General features: G+C 39.7%; 1 protein-coding gene and 1 long non-coding RNA gene across 4 annotated transcripts in view; one reads left to right on the top strand and one right to left on the bottom strand.

Moving 5' to 3' along the window:
- Positions 1 to 22,187, bottom strand: part of LOC133153245 (SH3 and multiple ankyrin repeat domains protein 2-like) — a 202,593-nt gene that overhangs the window by 73,183 nt on the left and 107,223 nt on the right. For both annotated transcript variants that reach the window (XM_061277410.1, XM_061277411.1), the window contains exons 8-9: positions 12,435 to 12,570; positions 5,310 to 5,390 (exon numbers count right to left, since the gene is read on the bottom strand). In XM_061277410.1, coding sequence (XP_061133394.1) covers positions 5,310 to 5,390; positions 12,435 to 12,570 — 217 coding nt within the window. The remainder of the gene's footprint in view (positions 1 to 5,309; positions 5,391 to 12,434; positions 12,571 to 22,187) is intronic.
- LOC133153247 (uncharacterized) overlaps positions 719 to 22,187 on the top strand; it is a 42,608-nt gene continuing 21,139 nt past the window's right edge. For both annotated transcript variants that reach the window (XR_009714277.1, XR_009714278.1), the window contains exons 1-2: positions 719 to 1,064; positions 4,999 to 5,936. This is a non-coding gene — a long non-coding RNA (uncharacterized LOC133153247). The remainder of the gene's footprint in view (positions 1,065 to 4,998; positions 5,937 to 22,187) is intronic.

Here is a 22,187-nt window from a genome sequence, read left to right as displayed (position 1 = left end):
CTGACCACATGAATGTTTCCATCAGCATTTTTCTGCAGAAATTAATTCATTCTCCTGTGTCAAGTGACATGGTGGTACGAAATGGTGTAAAAGTAGGTAATGAATTTGGCCCAGGCACATTGGCTATCCCAATACATGTAGTAGTTCAAACTTTCACCAGGAGATGGTGTTAAAGCTTGACAAAGGGGTGACCTGATGGAAATTAACAAATCTAATAAATCAAATAGTTAGCAATTGGGAGGACACGACCTGTTCAAACACGTAGCAACGCACAATTTTGGAATATGAATCTGCTATGCCATAATTTTAAGATGCAACAGCTTGAGCAATATCAATATATGTGTTTAGGTTGGAAGAACCCATTATTGTGTTAAGTACTATTATGTGTAGAGATTGATCTTTATTAGATAAGATATATATGATTCATGTTGCAATGTTTTGTCCAACCTGTATTTAACATTGGTGTTCCATCCATACCTGAATGCATTAAGTTGAGGGGAGACTTAAGGGCTAATACTAAAAGTAAAGAACGAGCAAAACAGGAAACATCTGTTTCTGGTGATTGCTGCTTGAAGCAAGGTTGCCAAGACAACCAGTGGTTTCTAGCTGGCCTGGACAGGCATCAGCTAAGGAACATTCTCGAAACTTCCAGAAACTTCCAGGAAGGCCACCTGACGTGCCGGATGATGTAATTCCAATGAGGTAATGCCAGAAGCCTATGAATAGGTTCCCCGGACAGAGAACGGGCGCGCTTCTTCCTAGTCAGGGCGATGGCCGTGACGCTGCCCGGAGTAAAAGAACGAAGATGGATTTTGCATTCTTTTTGAGATTGAACCAAAATCTACTAAAATGAATTTCAAGAGTCTTCGAATTGGACTTTGTCAAATTTTAAGCTTCGAGGAAGGCAGAGGAGCAGGCCGCCACCGGGCAGAAAGGGGAAGTTGCCACTTTTACTTTTTTGGCTACGCTCCTCGCGGCCAGACCTTTCCTCTTTTTTAAACAGAATTCGGATTTTGGAACAAATAGGATATTAGACCTTTAGTCCCCTCTCTTGTTCTGTGTGGGTGAGTCTTGTTATTTTGTTTTTTCGACTTGCAATTCTTTTTCTTGCTTATTCATTAAATCTCTTCTTGAGCCTTAATTCGGTATCGATTATTTTGTATTAACTATGTCGAGCATGGTTTTGTATGCGGTAATTACAACTTTAAGATGTCTTTATTTCCCTATCATAGTCATTCTTTAAATCCGTTCAATTCTTTTTAAAGTGAAGACAGCTTTAATCCTTAACATCAGGAATTGTCAGATCTGGTTCGAAGTAGTTATCTTGAGCTCAGCTAGGGCGAGGGCGCTCTAGTAAATTAACGAATCCTTGAGGTCTTAACAAAGGCATCTCAAAAATATCCGTAACATAATACCAGCATCAAACAACCGAAGGGAGCCATCATTACGGCGCGGTGATATCGACAACTCGCCTCGAATTGAGTTACTCGGCTCGCGCGTCGGATGACTTGAAAGGGGTTGGCGTCGTATAGAAATTAGATTGATTCTAGTAGAATTAATTTAACTCGGGTGGTCAGCTACGGACGAGTCCCTTCGCCCCGGCTTATTAAACCCGTTACTGGGGAGCCGGAGGCACTTCGATAAAAAGTGCGCGTTTGACACCTGCCATTTATTTTTTCACCATTGACCCCTATCCATGCTCGTGCAACTTTGACACGGGGCACAGTACTGCAATTAGTGATGATGGAGCAAAGTGTGTACAGTAAATCATGAGCTTTTGTACAGACGAAAAAACTTACAGATCTATTTAGAACACTCGTTTGAATATTTTTTTTCTTCTACAAAATACTGTGTCCTTTTTTGGGGTGGGTAAAATCAAAAGCTCTTTGAGATGTTTCTGTAATAAAGGGCTGTATAAATAAATTTAACTTGACTTAAAAAGATACAAATGTAGGCAAAAACGCAATTCAGGTTCTTGGGCCCTCAGGTTTGAATGTTGTAAAAATTTGAAAATTAATAACAAATTAAAGTGTCTCAATGTACCGTATTTTCCGCACTATTAGGCGCACCTAAAAACTTACATTTTACTAAAAAAACACAGTGCGCCTTATAATGCAGAGCGCCTTATATATGGATCAATTGATGGATTTGTTGATCCATACTGGTTGTACGCAGTGCTCTGCCAAAATGTTTCAGTACGTTTTAGTACGACTAGTAAATTACAAGGTCACATCGCTTCCCAAAATTACGGCAACTGTAGTCAGGGGGCGTCACCGAATAGCTGTTGTACCCGGGAGGCTATTTCGATTAAAAATAGGCTGCTCCGTTAATGTTTCGAGTAAATTTACGGATTGATATGGAAGGGAAACATAGGTAAGCAGTACCAATGTGTTAGATCGAACTTTAGTCAGTTCCGATCATTTTATAGGAGATCGTTTGAGAAACGCCATTGTTTACACTTTGCTGAGGCTCATGGGAGATTGCGAGCTGAGGCTCATTGGAATTTGCGGATGGCTAATGCTATAATGATAGCTGCTATACGCACCAGACTATTTCATGTCAAAATAGGCTGCTCTGTTAATGTTTCGAGTAAATCTACAGATCGATATGGAAGGGAAACATAGGTAAGTAGTACCAATGCGTTAGATCGAACTTTAGTCAGTTCTGATCATTTTATAGGAGATCGTTTGAGAAACGCGATTGTTTACACTTTGCTGATGCTCATAGGAGATTGCGAGCTGAGGCTCATAGGAAATTGCGGATGGCTAATGCTATAACGATAGCTGCTATACGCGCGAGGCTATTTCATGTCAAAATAGGCTGCTCTGTTCATGTTTTGAGTAAATCTACGGATCGATATGGAAGGGAAACATAGGTAAGTAGTACCAATGCGTTAGATCGAACTTTAGTCAGTTTGGATCATTTCATAGGAGATCGTTTGAGAAACGCGATTGTTTACACTTTGCTGAGGCTCATGGGAGATTGCGAGCTGAGGCTCATAGGAAATTGCGGATGGCTAATGCTATAACAATAGCTGCTATACGCGCGAGGCTATTTCATGTCAAAATAGGCTGCTCTGTTAATGTTTCTCGTATATCTACGGATCGATATGGGAGGGAAACATAGGTAAGTAGTACCAATGCGTTAGATCGAACTTTAGTCAGTTCCAATCATTTTATAGGAGATCGTTTGAGAAACGCGATTGTTTACAGAGGGCTCGTTGGTTATTGGCTAGTGGATGCATACCGCAATCCTAGTCAACCTCAGTTTGTTGCAGTATAGCTTCTATTTTATGCGCCTTATAATCCAGTGCGCCTTATATATGGACAAAGTCTTAAAATGGGCCGTTCATTGAAGGTGCGCCTAATAGTGCGGAAAATACGGTACATGTTTTTCTTAACACCAGTTTACTCTCACCAATTACCTATTCTTGGGGAATTCCAGTAGCAAGACTAATAAACTCGTCAAAATATGAATTACCCTCTAGAAATGCATTGATCTGCACTGCAGCCAATATCCACAATGTTTAAAAAGAAGAAAGCTACAGTGGAGTAGCCATTTGGCTGTCGAGAGGTAAACGCATATTGCAGGCTGCTGGTTAGCATTTAGCACTGAGCTAGGGGCCTTCACGGGCACTCCCAGAGCCCTTTGAGAGTCAGATAGGTAGGGGGTTTAACAAAGAGACTATCGTATGGCTCTTGGTTCAGCATGGCACTATGTATGTACTATGTACTATATATTCATACTGGCATTAACATTTATGGGCTCAGATCAGATGATGCGACGTCACCGGAACTGGTTTGTTTTAAAGGTATCTGTTACTGCGAGTCCACTTACAGTACTATGACAGTTAAAAACTTAAACACTGTGGTAACGCCAGTTGACGCATCTTAAAAGAGAATGTGTATGAACTTGTAAACATTAAATTATACCTGATGTTGTTTTGAATGAACTATGTTTTTTTTCATGGCACACTGCAAGTCTCCGCCAGTGATTTGACGTAAAGTAAACAAATGTATATGTTAACTGCGGGGCGCACGCACCGACCGACCGATAACCAATCCAACCCAACCCAACCCAACCCAACCCAACCCATCCATCCATCCATCCATCCATCCATCCATCCATCCATCCATCCATCCATCCATCCATCCATCCATCCATCCATCCATCCAGCCATCGACATATAATATACGTATTTGTTCAGAGTTTCGGAATAGAATATTCAAAAGTTCTATTCGATTATTCAGTGTGCACCTAAACTGGAGTGCCGGTGGGCACTGTAGGTGTTCCAAATGGGGACACGCTGCGTCAGAACACATTGCGGGTATGAATGGGTGTGTGAATGGCAGAATGTGAAACAGCGAGGTTGCAAAAGGCAAATCGCAATATATTGAGGGAACAATGTACATGACTGCGAACTCATGTATTATTGCCTCATATTACGTAAACAAATTGATGAATAACTAGTTTTAAAATCAGATGGTCGTAAAGTGTGCTCAAATAATACATTCATTTTAAAGGGTATTGGTAAGAACAAATGTGTTTTTCAAAGTGAAGACAGTTTGCAATTTTGGTATTTTAGTACACAACAGTCAATGGACAATTCCTTTTGGGGATTGACATAAAATGATGTGGCGGGCTAGTTTAACATCAGTGGGCTAGGGAATAAGGCAGAAGATGTTTTTTTTACTCCACCAATACTAGGATTTCAATATATTAGTTTAAAAGACCTAATGTCTTGGCCATTTTTAAAAGTGGTAATAAAAATGAAAAAAAGAATGGCATCAAGCCAACATACTATCAATACTATTCTCGGTCTATCTCATGATACTTTCACCATGCCTTTTCATCCTTGCCTTTCTTATCTTCTGCAGTCTCTCTTTTCTCATTATCCCCTATTAATGCAACAATAAAACTACTCTGTGGTGATGCTCATCAATACAGATACTGACGGACAAATACATTCATATCATACTAATGACTTTTTTTTTATAGCCACAGCGGCTTTCATGGATGATGGCAAGAGTGTACAGGAAATGAGGAAGGAGAGTCCAGCTCATGTGAAATGCAGTAAAGAAACTTGAACAGCATCATCACCAACTAAGCCATTTGGATGCTGCAAGCTGGCGGAGAAACAAGCTGGGCAAAATGGGCAGCAAAAGGTCATGCAGCATAAAGCGCTTACCTTTATCCACTAGTTTTTTAATCAATTAGAGTAAGGTAAAGGCACAAGCAAAAGAGAAGACTTGTTAGACGACTTCCCCGCCACTGACCCTCAGGAGTCAAATGAAATCCAGCAAACTTACCAAGTTCCTCTAATTCAGACGTCATTGACTTGGAGCGCATGGACAGGGCAGTAGTAGGAGCTCTCTTTGGCGGAGGAGGAGCTGAGGGGTCAAAAGAACATAGTAGTTAACACAGGTACTGAAAAGGGAGTAACAGCAATGTCTAAATATTCTATGTTAATTCTATATTAATTTATACAAACATAGTTGCTCCATCAGAGCACAGACACGGCACACAGCTTGGTAACTTTTCCATTACACATAAGGCAGAGCTCATTAACGTCATGACACATTGATACAAAACATTCAGTAGATAACAAGACATTCTTATGAGGATATTATTTGCTTCTTTTCCCCTCCGTTTTCTTCCCTTCCGTACTCCTGCTTGCGGAGAGTATAAAACCTTCTGATCAGGAGTCTGACATGGTTGTTCTCATCTGTACTAACTGCCGTGAAGCAACCCAAGATCTTGCAAATAAAGAACCAACTATTACTCCACATCTTTGTTTTCTTTTCTCAACGATGGACATCTTCAACAAAACGCAACGATTGGTGACCCTGACGTGATGTCCAGTTGAGCGTTTTTGAGACTTCTGAGAGGGAGAACTTATTCTGCCGTCTGGAGGCCCGGGGCCCCACCTTTAGAAGGTAAGAAGGCTTTTTCCTTCATAAACTGTGGCCTCCGTACCGTAGAGGAATTGTCTTTCCCAACCCCAAATTTGATACTTTAATGATTTATGTAGTGGTTGTTTCTTTATGGTTTTCTTTCTTTTGTGTTAAAACTTCAGAGGGGGATCCGGAGTTTTCTTTTTATTGTGTTAAAACTTCGAAGGGGGAATCCGGAGTTTTCTTTCTTTTATGTTAAAACGTCCGAGGGGGAATCCGGAGTTTTCTTTTTATTGTGTCAAAACTTCTGAGGTGGAATCCGGAGTTTTCTTTTTAATGTGTTAAAACTTCCGAGGGGGAATCCGGAGTTTTCTTTTTAAAGGGGGAATCCGGAGTATTCTTTCTATTGTGTTAACATTTGCAAGGTAGAATCCGGACTTTAATGTGTTAAAACTTCAGAGGGGAAATCCGGAGTTTTCTTCCGATTGTGTTAAAACATCCGAGGTGGAATCCGGAGTTTTTTTTCTAATGTTTTAAAACTTCTGAGGGGGAATCCGAAGTTTTCTTTCTATTGTGTTAAAACTTCCGAGGGGGAATCCGGAGTTTTCTTTCTATTGTGTTAAAACTTCCGAGGGGGAATCCGGCAATGTGACTAGGGGAATTTGATAAACAGAAGTTATTTGGGAATGAATGGCAACTAAATTTGTAGACAATCTTATGAGTTTGGTGTCCCAGTCTGTCTCTCCCAGTGCCCTGGAACTTGATCCAAGACTCCACCTGCAGCCTTGACCAAAAAGATAACGGTCCCTGGCTTTGAGCATTGCAAGAACAAAGAAAGACTGTTTTTGTGCTTGGGGGGAGGCAAGCACCGTTTTCCGGAAGAAAAACATCATTCTCAGAGATGAGTACAGACAGGTGAAACATGATGTGTCCAACGACCGAACTGAACTCTTTGCTGAGGCGTTACCAAACTCGGTGGGTCTTGGGTCAAAGTAGATGGAATCTTGCTTGGCACTGAGTTTGACATAACTGAGGAGTTTTGATAATATAGCAATAATGTGTGGAATAGATTTGGATAATACAGATAGTATACTAAAACGGTAGGAAACAAGGAGTGGGATGAGATATTTTGGTTCGTCAAACTTAAAAGGAGTTGAAATCTAGCCAAGTAAAATTTTGGGAAATTTTGGCAAGTAAATTGGAAAAAGACATTTGGACCCAATTGAATTCAGTCAAAAGGGGGCTAGGTTGCTCAATGTACCTAATCAATACAATAGTTATTAGTTAATTACACCTCAGTGGAAATTATCTTGTCAGAGAGTTGTTTCCATTAAAGGGAAAGTTAAACGGGCTCTTAGAACTTTTGACTTTTAAATTAATTATGCATAAAAAGCGACAGTTAACAACATGACAAAGTAAAACATCAGACAAAGTAAAGAGCCAGAGGAATTAGTCTGACTATTTTGTCTTAGCTTTTTGATGAGAATAATTGATTAGGATAATTCTTTTGGGAGCCATCTGATGCTGCATGCTCCCCCATAACACAGACCCATACTTAGCCTCTCGAGGAGAAATATTTATTGATAATTTTATTGAAACTTGGATTGATGTATTTAGAAAAGATTTAATAGGCAAGACTGTCCAAACGGGTAGAATTATTTTTAGGATTCAATGTTTGCTTGCTCACTTACATACTAAATTTTCTTGTTGTGGGATGAGAGTTGAGCTGTAAGGGTGAATGAATGGGCGCCCGTGTGTCTGTGAGTGCGTAGGTGTGTGCGTGTGCAATATGATTGGCCAAGATAGTTTGAGGTTGGGGTGTTGTGATCACGATAGAGGAGAAAATTCCTCTCACCTGAAAGTATAGTACAGATTGGAATGCCTAGGATTTGATGATTGATCAGGGGCACCACTGACGAGAAAATGGTTCAATGGGGAAGGTACGTTTCAGTCCTATGACCAGACACGACTGGATCAGCTAGTCCAGCTACGATCAGTATGATACTGTGCCGGCACACTTTGTTAGTCCCTTTTGATCCCTGATGACACAATTTAACACATTGTGTGAATGTGTCAAAGGGGGGGAGAGTGAGTGTAAATGATTAGGTAAAATCAATTTGTAAATTATGAGATTCAATGTTTTCTCAAATGTACTTGTTTTTGAAGCCTCAACAGGGCATGTAAGAATTCAACATACAGTGATGGAAGGAGCAGAAGAAGGATCTCGAAAGGAAGGGAGTGAACTAGAGGCAACAACATGAAATGGATACATTGCGTGGTAACAATTTAGGGATGATAAGGTTTAACTTTTTTTTTTTACAAGACAAACTGCAAACGGCAATGAAACATACAGCTACAAGATAACAACAAATATTTAGAAGGTCATTTATGTAGGAGATAAATAGACCAATTCCAAGGAATAGGGAATATGTTTGATAAAAGAATAATAATAACTAGAAAATGCAATTTTTGGAGAAATTGCGTTGTGAAGGCGAAGAAACTGAATAATGTCTGTGGGAATGCTGCAGAATGATGTTGGAATGAGTTGAATTACTTGAAAAATGTAGAAATTAGAGGTGAAAACCGAAATTTTGTGAAGTTTTGTAAAATTTTGCGGAAATTTTAAACGTGAAAACGTGAAAATGTTTTTGGGCAATTTTGGGAATGTTGAGAATATTTCCGAATGTGATTTGAATATGCTGAATGATGTGAATTTCAAACTGGAACAATGTAAAAGTGAAATGTTGAATGTGCCATTAAGAATGAATGGGGAAAAATGTGTTGTAAATTTGCGAATTTTGCAAAAACTGAAAATTTTCGGAAGGAGAAAAATGGAAACCCTTATCTCGTGAATATTTGGAATACGTCAAAAGTGGAATGGAGTGAATCGGTTGAATTATGTGGAAGTAGTAGAAGGACAGAAAAGTGAGGAGAATAAAATAGAAGAAGAAGAAGAAGAAGAAGGTGAATGGTGTAAAATAACAAGTGTGAAGGCCTATTATTAAATATGAATATTGAATAAAAATATAGAAATTAAATATAGAAATTGAGCAGTTGAACAATTTTGGGAAAATGTGGAATGATTTGAACATGAATTGAATTGAACATGTGACATAGTGAGAGACAGGGATGTGTAGCTGCACCAGACCTTTTTAACTGTATCATTGACCATTTGATGGAACGGATATGTATGCGTATTCCAGGGGTTAAACTAGGCAGTTATACTAGCCTCACTGATCTGGAATACGCAGATGACTCCACGCTATTTTGCTCCAACCCTGATCAATTGAAAGAAGCCTTGGAAATCTACCATGAGGAAGCCAACAAGCTGGGTCTGAAGGTCAGCTGGCCCAAAACGAAACTGATGCACATAGGAGGCCCATTCCTTCTGCCGCTGCATATCAATGGAGAAGAAGACCATTTTGTAACATTCTTTACCTACATTGGCTCCATAATCACCAGCAACGGCAACATGCTACCAGAAATAAATCTGAGACGTGCTCTGGCAGCCACTCCACTGAAAACACTGGAAACCACTGTGGAGACATCACTCCATATCAAGAGAGACCAAACTAAGGATATATAACTCCTCAGTCTTGTCAATCCTCCTTTACAGAGCAGAAACCTGGCCTCTCAACAAGACCCAGGCTGCCAGAATCAATGGCTTTGACACCAGAGCACTGCGCACTATAGAGGGGATAAAATGGACAGATAAGGTCCCCAACTTTTTGCTGCGGGAACGCACCAAACAGCCCCCAGCATCCCACCTGGCAGCACAACGTTGGCTGCGCTGGTATGGCCATGTCAGAAGAATCCCCCCCATGAACACCCGACTCACGCTATCCTCAATTTCCAACCAAAAATTGCCGGCTGGAAACCGTGCCCCCCGCACCTGATGGATTGATGCCGTCACCATGGACCTACATCACCTGGGCCTGTCGCTAGCTAAAGCTGAGCCCCTAGCACTGGACCGAACCAACTGGCGAAGACCAACTAAACCGAATGGCTATACGCATGGCGGTACCCCCGTCGCTGAGCAAGAGAACTGATGATGAAGGCAAAGGGACCTTGTGAGCCTTTACCTGCATTATAGCATGCCGCAGGTTCTTCACTCACACACTCGAGTTTAACAGGGGAATTGAGGCGAGACCTCCTCCTCACGGCGGTTTCTTGCTGACATTGAAGTTTTTGATCATGTATCACCTTTTGCAACCCCCAACCCGTCCTCCCTCATTTACTCTCTTAATGCTAGGTATTTATGCTCTTGCTCTCTTTATCGTTTCTCGACTGATATGGCTCAAATTACGAACTCCCATCCAATTGGTACAAATTTCCGACGCACATTCTAATGACACTTGCACGGACATTGATACTCTCATACCTACAGCCACCACTCTTCCCCCAACCCCGACATAAGCACGTGTATCATTCGTTTTACATGGTTTATGGATGTTGTGTTTCTTGATTGTGCACTTTGTGTAAATGCCTGATTACGGACTGATTACTCCTGCAATTGAGAGCCACGAGTTAGATTGACCGGCCGCTTATCAGGTGTTCCAATATTCCCGTGTTCATGACGCACTTTGTTAGTTTGCCCTTGCCTTTTGGTTGACCTCTGTTGAGGTCAAAAGGGGGACTGAAAAGGGAGCAACAGCAATGTCTAAATATTCTATATTAATTCTATATTAATTTATACAAACATAGTTGCTCCATCAGAGAACAGACACGCCACACACAGCTTTTTATAAAGTCCCAATGATTGTCACACACACATCTGAGTGTGGTGAAATTTGTCCTCTGCATTTAACCCATCCCCGTGTGATTTGTATCCATCCCCTGGGGGAGAGGGGAGCAGTGAGCAGCAGCGGTGCCGCGCTCGGGAATCATTTGGTGGTCTAACCCCCCAATTCCAACCCTTGATGCTGAGTGCCAAGCAGGGAGGAAATGTGTCCCATTTTTATAGTCTTTGGTATGACCCGGCCGGTAACTTTTCCATTACACATAAGGCAGAGCTCATTAACATCATGACACACAGTACATTCTTATGATGATATGTTTTTCCTTCTTTTCCCCTCCCTTTTCTTCCCTTCCGTATTCCTGCTTGTGGCGAGTATAAATTTGATCTGGAGTCTGACGTGGTTGTTCTCATCTGCTGAAGTGCACTTGTACTGACTGCCGTGAAGCAACCCAAGATCTTGCAAATAAAGAACCAACTATTATTCCACATCTTTATTTTCTTTGCTCAACGACGGACATCTTGAACAATACGCAACAGTACTAGTCAGGATGTTAAGATAACAGAGGAGATCAAAGAACATTCTACAATTCTTTGGTTGAGTAATAGTTTTTCACTCAATTAGCACATTTTATTTACGGTATCAACTCTATTGATTGTCTTCTTTAAGTTATCTTTTGAGGTAAACTGATAAACCGGAGTCACAAAATGGAAGCTTTCTTACAAGTCCATGTAATGCACTAAAAAAGCAGTCCATGAGTAAGTAAAATGGATGTAAATAATGCAGAGGTTAAAGTCCTCCAGAAACAGCCTTACAAATGTTTTATAAGGAATAGCATTTCCTAAATGTCGAGGACGCACTGATACGATACACCTAAATCTTCTGAGTTCAGGCATTGTGTTGGTTTTGTTCTTTGATCAAGGTGATGTTCATGCACGGTTCATTTTGTGCACCAGTGAAAAACATATTTTATTTTTCACTAAAGAGGGATTCGATGAATGCGCATATGAAACTAGTGGGGTTTGGTACCTCCAACAAGGTTAAGAACCACTGCGCTAAGGTTTACGTGCTAGTCATTTAGCTTTGTACGGTCCTTATATCATCCATTTAAAATACTACTTGAATTTGTATTCACAACAAAAAAAGGGTCCATAACCAAACCATGTTAGACAGAAAGGCGTGTGGTATCGAAGCGTGAAAAATCGAGATTCAAGTGGCTTGGCTAACGATTCTCTAATTCAAAGTAAAAATGCTAAAACATCAGCAACATTTATAACTCTTTGAGCTATGATCTTTATTACTATTACAGGCTCAATCAAATGCCTGTATCCAACGCATTACAAAAAAAGTGTGATGATGGACAAATGACTCTGAATCCACTGAATTTGTTGCATTCCGAATGGTCATATAGGACATTGGGATATACTCAGCATATGTATTGAGGAACAAAGAGTGCTGATTAAGATAAATAATACAAATTGGCAAACCGCTAGTACGTATTACAGCATAACTAAATTAGGGCTAAACTAAAGAGGAAAAACAAACTTTTAATGAATTTGACATTTTAGAATGCACTAGATGTTTACCAGATATAATAATAACTGATTGTGACTGATTTGAACAGATTTTTTACAGACTGCAGGTTGATAATACTTTGTATGAAAAACTTTGTACAGTCCATGTTTTGAAACAATGAACAGAAAATCACCTGATATGTCAGAATGATGACTTTTTTTTCATTATCTTTAAAAAAAAATTAGAAAATCTAAAATCCTGGTATAGTATTTATTTGATAGGATTTTACCTTTTTTACGTGCTGTGTCCTCGGGGTCCAGATTCCGGCTCACTGTCACCACCTTGATCAAAAGGCGGTTCCCACCCTGGCGGATCATGTTGACCACCTGTCTGTGGCCCACCTTCACCACATTCTCCTGATTCACCTACCACACGCAAACACGCAAGAACAGAAACAGAGTGATAGTTGCAATTAAATGAATAAATATGCATATCAACTGGGTGTATAGTAGGGGTGTAAATCGCGGGTTTTGTCACGATACAATATCATATCAATACAAAGAACTACGATACGATATTTGCCGATATCTTAAAGCCTGCTGCGATTCATTCACGATATATCACGATATAGTGCTCTACGATCGATTTTTCTTTTTTTTTTAATAAAAAATATAGAACAATATCCTGATTTATAACAATTCATACGCAAAATCAACAAGGTACTGCAAACTCTTTATTTAGGAAATTACAAGAGTATTGTATTATACAAAGTGCTTATTTTAACACTGAACTTTGATGTCGTGTTGTTTCTTTAAATGTGCGGTGAGATTTGTGCTCCCTGAATATTTGATCACCGCATGGCAGGATTTACAAACTGCACGTGTCTTGTCCGTTGAGCCATCTTTTCTTTGGAATCCAAAGTGCTTCCAAACGAATGACTTGAAGCCTAAAGGGGAGCAAATTTCCTCGTCTTTTTGGACACTAGCCATAGCACCAGCCCAGGAGCCGCATACTAGTTGTCTACTCCCCTTTCACGTGCCTGCTCTGCTCACAACACAACAACGCCGCGCACTGCTCCCGGAAAGAGGAAGCAAGCAACAATGAACTGGAATTCAAAATAAAGTTGCGTCTAATGTCCGAGGTCAAACACGGTGATATAAATCGATGTTTACGTTTAGCATCGATGCCAATAAAGCACTATTATATTATAATAGAGCATTATATCGATTAATCGATGTGTATCGATGAATCGTTACACCCCTAGTGTATAGTGATAAATCTCTAAATTCATCATCCATCATTTTGGATGTAATATAGACTGGACTTGTCAGATTTTTTCATCCTGAGCCCTGCCCATTCTTCTTTGTGCTTGTGTTGTGGTCTCTAGTTCGTGCATCCTCATCCTCTTTGTGATCCGAAACCTGACAGAAGCAATTACATTGGTATTTTGCATTCCCTTTTAAAGCTTGTTGTCATTGCGCCATGGTTCATTGCTCCTTAAATGGCACATTCAGCACGTTGCACAGATGAAGAGTTTTCTGCTGAGGAGACACGATATCATTTATTACTTCTCACTTGAAACATCAAGTGTTGCTTTCACTGGAGTGCATTTGTTCTCGTATTAAGTTTAAAACAACAGTTTGTAGTATTGCCTATATACGTAGTCCAGATCTGTTCTAGTACATCAATTTATGTGGGCTTATTTGCACCAACTTGATTTTTCATGCTATAATACCAAAATTGTAAATGTTCTTCACTTTCAAAAATGTTGACATTTGTGTCTTGTGTTACTGATCTCCCTTTTAAAATAAATACTATAACTGAATAATAACAACTATAACTAATACTGATAACTGAACAAACAATTTTACTTCAAAAGTAGTTCTTCAACAATGTGTTATGTTTATGTAATATGAGGTGACCAACTATATCGTAATGAAAAGTCAAGCCAAGTCAAATGTATTTATACAGCCCTCAATCACAAAAAAAAGTCACAAAGGGCTTCACATGCCTACACTTGACAATATTGACGACCTCTCCCAATTTTAAGGTAAGGAAAAACAAACTATTAAAACAGAAACAAAAAAAAAAACATCAGAGAAAAAAAAAACTCTTGAGCAGGGGTCACAGATCGGGGAGTCCCCTCTTCAAGGACGACAATGGGCAACATTTACACATAATATGATGGTAACTATTATTACCGTTTTTTTCCGTGTATAGTGCGCCCCCATGTATAATACGCACCCTAAAAATGGCATGCTGATGCTGGAAAAAAGCCTGTACCCAAAATACGCACCCAATTTTTATGAATTTTTAAAAAAAAAATTATTATTATTGTTATTATTTTTTTAAGTCCCAATGATCGTCACACACGCAGGGAGGCAATGGGTCCCATTTTCATAGTCTTTGGTATGGTCTTAACTAGGCTGGATGTAATTTTTTTTGTTGGCGTTGATTTCTCTGACTGCCCGTAAACGCACCACCGCGCTCCGTGCGCGCACGGGAAAGACACGTGCGGACGTGAAACAGGCGGCTCTGTATGGGAGAGACGTTGAAGAGGAATAAAAACACCCTTGGAAACCAAAACTTGCCCCTCGTCGTGACTCGGAGCCGCAACAAATGTTTCGGATTTGTGTTGGGTACATTGTGACAGACAGCAAACGAGCAGGTGATCGAGCAAGCGTCTGATACGAGAGCATTGCGGTCGCATGGAGCGTGTTTGAAGTGAACAGCAGAGAAGAAAGGAACAAGGCAAAGTGTTGTGAAATAAAATGCACAGAACGGCTGCGCAAGACACGTCAGCTATATAAAGAGCGAGAGTTGTTTTCTTCCTATTAGTTTCAATTCACAGTTTAATTAGCAGTTTCAATCAGCAAATAACAAAATGCGTATTACAGGTAATATTTTATTTCACAACACTGCCTTGTTCCTTTGGTCTCTGCTGTTCATCCTAAAACACAAATCCGAAACATTTGTTGCGGCTCCGAGTCACGACGAGGGGCAAGTTTTGGTTTCCAAGGGTGTTTTTATTCCTCTTCAACGTCTCTCCCATACAGAGCCGCCTTTTTCCCGTGCGTGCACGGAGCGCGGTGGTGCGTTTACGGGCAGTCGGAGAAATCAACGCCAACAAAAAAAATTACATCCAGCCTAGTTAAGACCATACCAAAGACTATAAAAATGGGACCCATTGCATCCCTGCGTGTGTGACGATCATTGGGACTTAAAAAAAAAATAAAATAAATAAATAAATTAAAAAAAAAATTTAAAATTTTTTTTGTACCCATGTATAATGCGCACCCCAGATTTTAGGACAATAAATTAGTTAAATTTTGCGCACTATACACGGAAAAAATCGGTAGTTAAAATTTCCAATGAAAACATAAAAACATTTAAAATGTTACCAGTCAAATAGTATCACATGATGTTTGTGCCGATTGCATTGTTAAACATTTTAAGTGTTTTTCTTTTTTGTTCCTCATGAAGTCCAAAGTTTAATGTCCATGCTAAGTATTCATTGCCCTTAATTGTATGCATTTGTACAATTTTGGCCAGTGAGCATTTCATATGCTTAAATGCTGTTGTTGCAATGTTAGTGCCTAATCTCTTCTCATAGTCAAAAGGGTCGCAGCAACACTCAACCGTTCAACAGTAAACAAAATTCTCGGCAGTGCCTAAATTTTTGTGTGTTCACCAACTTTGCCGCTTCACTTATTTACACTGATTCTACTAGATGACCTTCCCTCCCTTCTAAACTCCGAAAAATGTATTTATGCTTGTAGGAGTTGCAGACAATCTGAAGGGTCAAAGTTTAAAATACTGACATTTTGAAAAAATGTAGTTCTTTTCTAATAAAGACTTTCCAATAAAAAATGCTCGTTTTGGTAAGTATAAAATAAAATTAAAAAAGTAAATGAAACAGAACGGCAACAACAACGAAAATATTATTTGTGGTATTCGACAAACAAACAGACAAACAGACTGACTGACTAATGTGACCAAAGAGATTCTCGCTGGGAGGTTCTTTATTGTCTCAAGATCCTTCAACCTACAAATTTAGTAACATGCAATATTCACGGCATGCCAAAGTGCAATAAATCAATCTCTGCCCTCGCTGTCTTCAAAGATAATTACAACACAGTTCAGCACCAAAAATTGGACAAATATAACCTAGGCAAACATAAAACGCATCTTTTTTAAAACAAAGGATTTATTAGTGGAAAAAAAACATGTTAAGCTACCCAGCCTTGTGTGAAAGGTTACTTCACCCTGTTGTTAAACCACGAAGTAAACTGTGGCTAATCACTTTCTTTGGAAAGGCGAGTTCCTTTTCAACGACTACACCCAAGCCTGATTACCTGTAGAGCTGTTTGATCAAGAAATCACTTAAATATAAAATGTGTGAGAAAATTAAGTCAGCCAAAAGATCTGGGAAATTAAGTACCATATTTTTCGCACTAAAAGGCGCACTGGATTATAAAGCGCACCCTCATTGAATTTTTTATTTTAGAAATTATTTCATTTATAGGGCGCACCGGATTAAAAGGCGCATAAAATAGAAGCTATACTGCAACAAACTGAGAATAACTAGGGTTGCGATATGCATCCACTAGCCAAACACCAATGAGCCCTCTGTAAACAATCGCGTTTCCCAAACTAGCTACTATAAAATGATCAGAACTGACTAAAGTCCGATCTAACACATTGGTATTGCCTACTTACAGTGCCTTGCGAAAGTATTCGGGCCCCCTTGAACCATTCAACATTTCGCGACATTTCAGGCTTCAAACATAAAGATATAAAAGTTTAATTTTTTGTCAAGAATCAACAAGTGGGACACAATCGTGAAGTGGAACAAAACGTATTGGATAATTTAAACTTTTTTAAAAAATAAAAAACTGAAAAATGGGGCGTGCAATATTATTCGCCCCCCTTGCCACCTTTTGCTGCAATTACAGCTGCAAGTTGCTTGGGGTATGTCTCTATCAGTTTTGCACATCGAGAGACTGAAATTTTTGCCCATTCTTCCTTGCAAAACAGCTCAGGCTCAGTGAGGTTGGATGGAGAGCATTTGTGAACAGCAGTCTTCAGCTCTTTCCACAGATTCTCGATCGGATTCAGGTCTGGACTTTGACTTGGCCATTCTAACACCTGGATACGTCTATTTGTGAACCATTCCATTGTAGATTTGGCTTTATGTTTTGGATCATTGTCCTGTTGGAAGATAAATCTCCGTCCCAGTCTCAGGTCTTTTGCAGACTCCAACAGGTTTTCTTCCAGAATGGTCCTGTATTTGGCTCTATCCATCTTCCCATCAATTTTAGCCATCTTCCCTGTCCCTGCTGAAGAAAAGCAGGCCCAAACCATGATTCTGCCACCACCATGTTTGACAGTGGGGATGGTGTGTTCAGGGTGATGAGCTGTGTTGCTTTTACGGCAAACATGTCGTTTTGCGATGTAGCCAAAAAGTTCGATTTTGGTTTCATCTGACCAGAGCACCTTTATTCCACATGTTTGGTGTGTCTCCCAGGTGGCTTGTGGCAAACTTTAAACAAGACTTTTTATGGATATCTTTGAAAAATGGCTTTCTTCTTGCCACTCTTCCATAAAGGCCAGATTTGTGCAGTGCACGACTGATTGTTGTCCTATGGACAGACTCTCCCACCTCAGCTGTAGTTATCTGCAGTTCATCCAGAGTGATCATGGGCCTCTTGGTTGCATCTCTGATCAGTCTTCTCTTTGTTTGAGATGAAAGTTTGGAGGGACAGCCGGGTCTTGGTAGATTTGCAGTTGTCTGATACTCCTTCCATTTCAATATACTTGCACAGTGCTCCTTGAGATGTCTAAAGCTTGGGAAATCTTTTTGTATCCAAATCCGGCTTTAAACTTCTCCACAACAGTATCTCGGACCTGCCTGGTGTGTTCCTTTGTCTTCATGGTTCTCTCTGCGCTTTAAACAGAACCCTGAGACTATCAAAGAGCAGGTGCATTTATACAGAGAGTTGATTACACACAGGTGCATTCTATTTATCATCATCAGTCATTTAGGACAACATTAGATCATTCAAAGATCCTCACTGAACTTCTGGAGTGAGTTTGCTGCACTGAAAGTAAAGGGACGAATAATATTGTACGCCCCACTTTTCAGTTTTTTATTTGTTAAAAAAGTTTAAATTATCCAATGAACTTCGTTCCACTTCACGATTGTGTCCGACTTGTTGATTCTTGACAAAAAATTAAAATGTTATATCTTTATGTTTGAAGCCTGAAATGTGGCGAAATGTTGAAAGGTTCAAGGTGGCCGGATACTTTCGCAAGGCACTGTATAAGGCACTGCGTTTTAAGGCGCAATGTGGTTTTTTGAGTAGATTTTAAGTTTTTAAGTCAAAAGTCAAAGTCAAAGTCAGCTTTATTGTCAATCTCTTCACATGTCAGACACACAAAGAAACCGAAATTACGTTTTCTCTATCCCACGGTGACGAGACATATCACACGATAGAGATATAAGTAAACGACACAATATAAAAACAAGAAGGCACAAACAATAAATAATAAGAGTGATGAGTAAATAATAAATAAACAGATAACACAATAAATAAGAGGAGCAAAACGGAGCCAGTGTGCATACAGCAGACAGTAAGCACAGCGCAAAAGTACAGGACGCTACGCAGAAAGGGGAAGCGAGTTCAGGATCCTAACAGCCTGGAGTATGAAGCTGTTGTTGAGTCTGGTGGTGCGGGAGCGCAGGCTCCTATATCTTTTCCCAGAGGGCAGAAGATCAAACAAAGAGTGAGCGGGGTGACTCGCATCACTCACAATCGTGGTCGCCTTGCGGGTGAGATGGGAGATGTAAATGTTTTTCAAGGAGGGGAGTGAAGCACCAATAATCTTACCAGCCGTGTTCACTATGCGCTGCAGGGCCTTCAAGTTGTAGTCAGTGCAGCCGCCACCCCAAACAGCAATACAGCTGGAGATACAGCTGGAGAGGACGCTCTCAATGGTGCCACGGTAAAATGTAGTCATGACGGCTGGAGGAGCGCTCGCTCGCCTGAGTTTCCGCAGGAAAGTGCGCCTAATAGCGCGGAAAATACGGTAATTGATATTTATAGGTTTGGGGGAAAACATTCCAAGAACTTCAGGATTCCAGCAGAGCAAGGTGAGAGCGGTTGTCCACAAATGGAGAAAACATGGAACAGTGATGAACAAAAAATACCGTAATTTTCGAACTATAAGTCGAGTTTTTTCCATAGTTTGGGTGGGGGTGGCGACTTATACTCAGGAGCGACTTATATATGTTTTTTCTCACAAATTTTTACTTGATCATTAACACATCACTTACTTACAAGTATAGTTGACCACTTCACATGTTATTTTTAGTATAGTTGATCACTTCACATGCTTTGATATCTTTATCTTGAACATATTCAAAACATGAAAAATAGAGAGAAAAAATCAAATAAAGTAATTAACACTTTAAAGCGCCATATCCTCTGGACATGTCCTCTGTCACCAGGATGACATAAAGGACAAGAAATTTGATCGATGGATTTAATGATTTGGAATGACACAAATGGTTTGATAATAATGTTGTTTATGTGATAGTTATCTAAAATATAGTTTATATATCGTTGTATGGGCCTGTGGAATAATTTGAACTGCGGCGCGGCACACGGCATTGTTGACAAAGGACGATCGATAAAAGACGAGAAATTTGATCGATGGATTTAATGATTTGGAGTGACACAAATGGTTTGATAATATTGTTGTTTATGTGATAGTTATTTAAAATATAGTTTATATATCATTGTATGGGCCTGTGGAATAATTTGAACTGCGGCGCGGCACACGGCATTGTTGACAAAGGACAATCGATAGATGTAATGAATTGGAGTGACACAGATGGTTTTATAAACGTGTTATTTATGTAATAGTTTTTTTTAAATAACTGAATGTTACGTCAGGCCCGCTCCTCGTTTGTGTTTGTCACGTTAGCATACTGTATCGTTTAGCCTGTTGTTGCTCGTTCATGTTTGTTCTTGGTGTTGGACTTTGTCGAATAAATTGCCCCCCAAAATGCAACTTATACTCCGGAGCGACTTATATATGTTTTTTATCACTTTTTTGGGCATTTTATGGCTGGTGCGACTTATACTCCGTAGCGACTTATAGTCCGAAAATTACGGTACCCAACCAAGAGAGCAGCGACAACTCATCCAGGAGGTCAAAAGGAATCCAGGACAGCGTCATAAGAACTGCTGACCTCCCTTGCCTCAGTTAAAGTCAGTGTTCATGACTTAACAAACAATAAAACCACTCATGCACGACAATCGCCCAGAGTTGCTGAATTAAAACAATTCTTTAAAGAGGAGTGGACCAAAATATCTCCACAGATGAGTACAAGACACATTAGCAGTAAGACAAAACGTTTGATTTCAACCTGCTACTAAATTTAGAGATCAAGTACTTTTTCCACACAGATCCAGGGAGCTTTAGAAACTATATTTAGTTTTCTTTCTATAGCCTTTGTCTGCTATCTACATTTGTCTGGCGATCTTAAACATTAGTAAAAAAAAAAAGATTAAATGTTTAGTGAGCTCCAATGTCTGCTGACAATATGAACTACAATAACATCTGAGATCAGATAGAATGCCCTTTACTATCTCCCTTTTCAACTGTAGAAATTCAGGGTTGATGGACTCTCCCGCACACCTCCATTTCTCAATAATATCTATGGATAGCATAAGTGTAAGATAATGGAAATGACAGAGGGAGATGGCATGAAAAAGGATTTTAGTGAAAATTTTCTTTTACTCTCACACAGTAAAGCAGTGGGAACACACATCACTGGGAAAGGGATTTTATTCATTAGAAACACCACAACAGCTGTTTCACCATGACCTCCTTCACACAAAACGCACATTTATTTTGTATAGAGTTAAAATTACGTAATCAACTCCTTCCGCCACCCTATTATACAACAGTGATGGTTACAGATAGAGACGTACATACACGCTCACATGGACACACAAGAAACCTTTCTTCAACTAAAAATGCTTTTTATCGTCTTTGCATTTAACTGAAAGTGGTCAGATGGTAATTCATCTGGATTTCAATCCTCTTTGATGATAAGCATGGTTTTCTACTGCAGTTACTGACACCTAATTCAACAGATCAATTCTAATCCGACCAATAAAGGCATAAACTATTACGACACACTTTGATCCGGTCTGTGGCGGCTGGGCCGGTTCTCTGCAATAAAAGTAGGAAGGAAGAAGGAGAGTGGGACAGAGCAACTCATTTATTAGAAAGCTTTTACGACTGCAACAATAAATGTGTACGTGACTGATAACAATACATACTTCAGACCAGGTCTGTTTATTAAGATTTGTGAGGATTTTCCACAAATAACCACTACAGGATTTATAGTCACAGTCAGCTCGGACAGGCCCCAGTACACACATGACAATGAGGACAATCAGTCCTGAAAATGGAGGTACTATGGATGGATGATTAAGGTGGGCGCTTCGTGACAATGTTGATTTGCTTTCTTTTCTTCAGCACGTGTCTTGTTGCAAGATCTGTACATTTCACCTGTATAATCTATCCGTGAAAACAAGTGAGACGATTTTTATGAAGTCAACATGTCAACGGGGTGGTGCTTAAAACTGAGATGAAGAAATCATTGGAACACTCAGGAGCAGGTTTATTGTTTCTTTGCTGAAGATGCTATACACTGACACTACATGTCATAATTAATTAATCAGGTCTCCTCCCAATTTTTGTTAAATAAATTTCAATGAAATAATATTTTTTACAATCTTTATTTTTAATTGGTAAGACAAGGGGTCAAGTTTCACTTAATGAGAAAGTTGAACCCACACCTAAACTACAGCCTCTATGCAATCCCTTCACAAACATGCACACGCATTCTCATGTAAAAATATTACAATCAACGTAAAATAATGACTATGCAGTGCAGTGCACTTGCAATTTCCCGACGTTATGAAAGTACACCATGGTGCTTCTGCAGCAAGCATGCGATGAG

This window comes from Syngnathus typhle, linkage group LG4 (genome assembly GCF_033458585.1).
Source record: "Syngnathus typhle isolate RoL2023-S1 ecotype Sweden linkage group LG4, RoL_Styp_1.0, whole genome shotgun sequence".
NCBI classification, from domain to species: Eukaryota; Metazoa; Chordata; class Actinopteri; order Syngnathiformes; family Syngnathidae; genus Syngnathus; species Syngnathus typhle.
The sequence above is the reverse complement of the archived record's forward strand: the minus strand, read 5'-3'. Positions and strand labels throughout refer to the sequence as shown.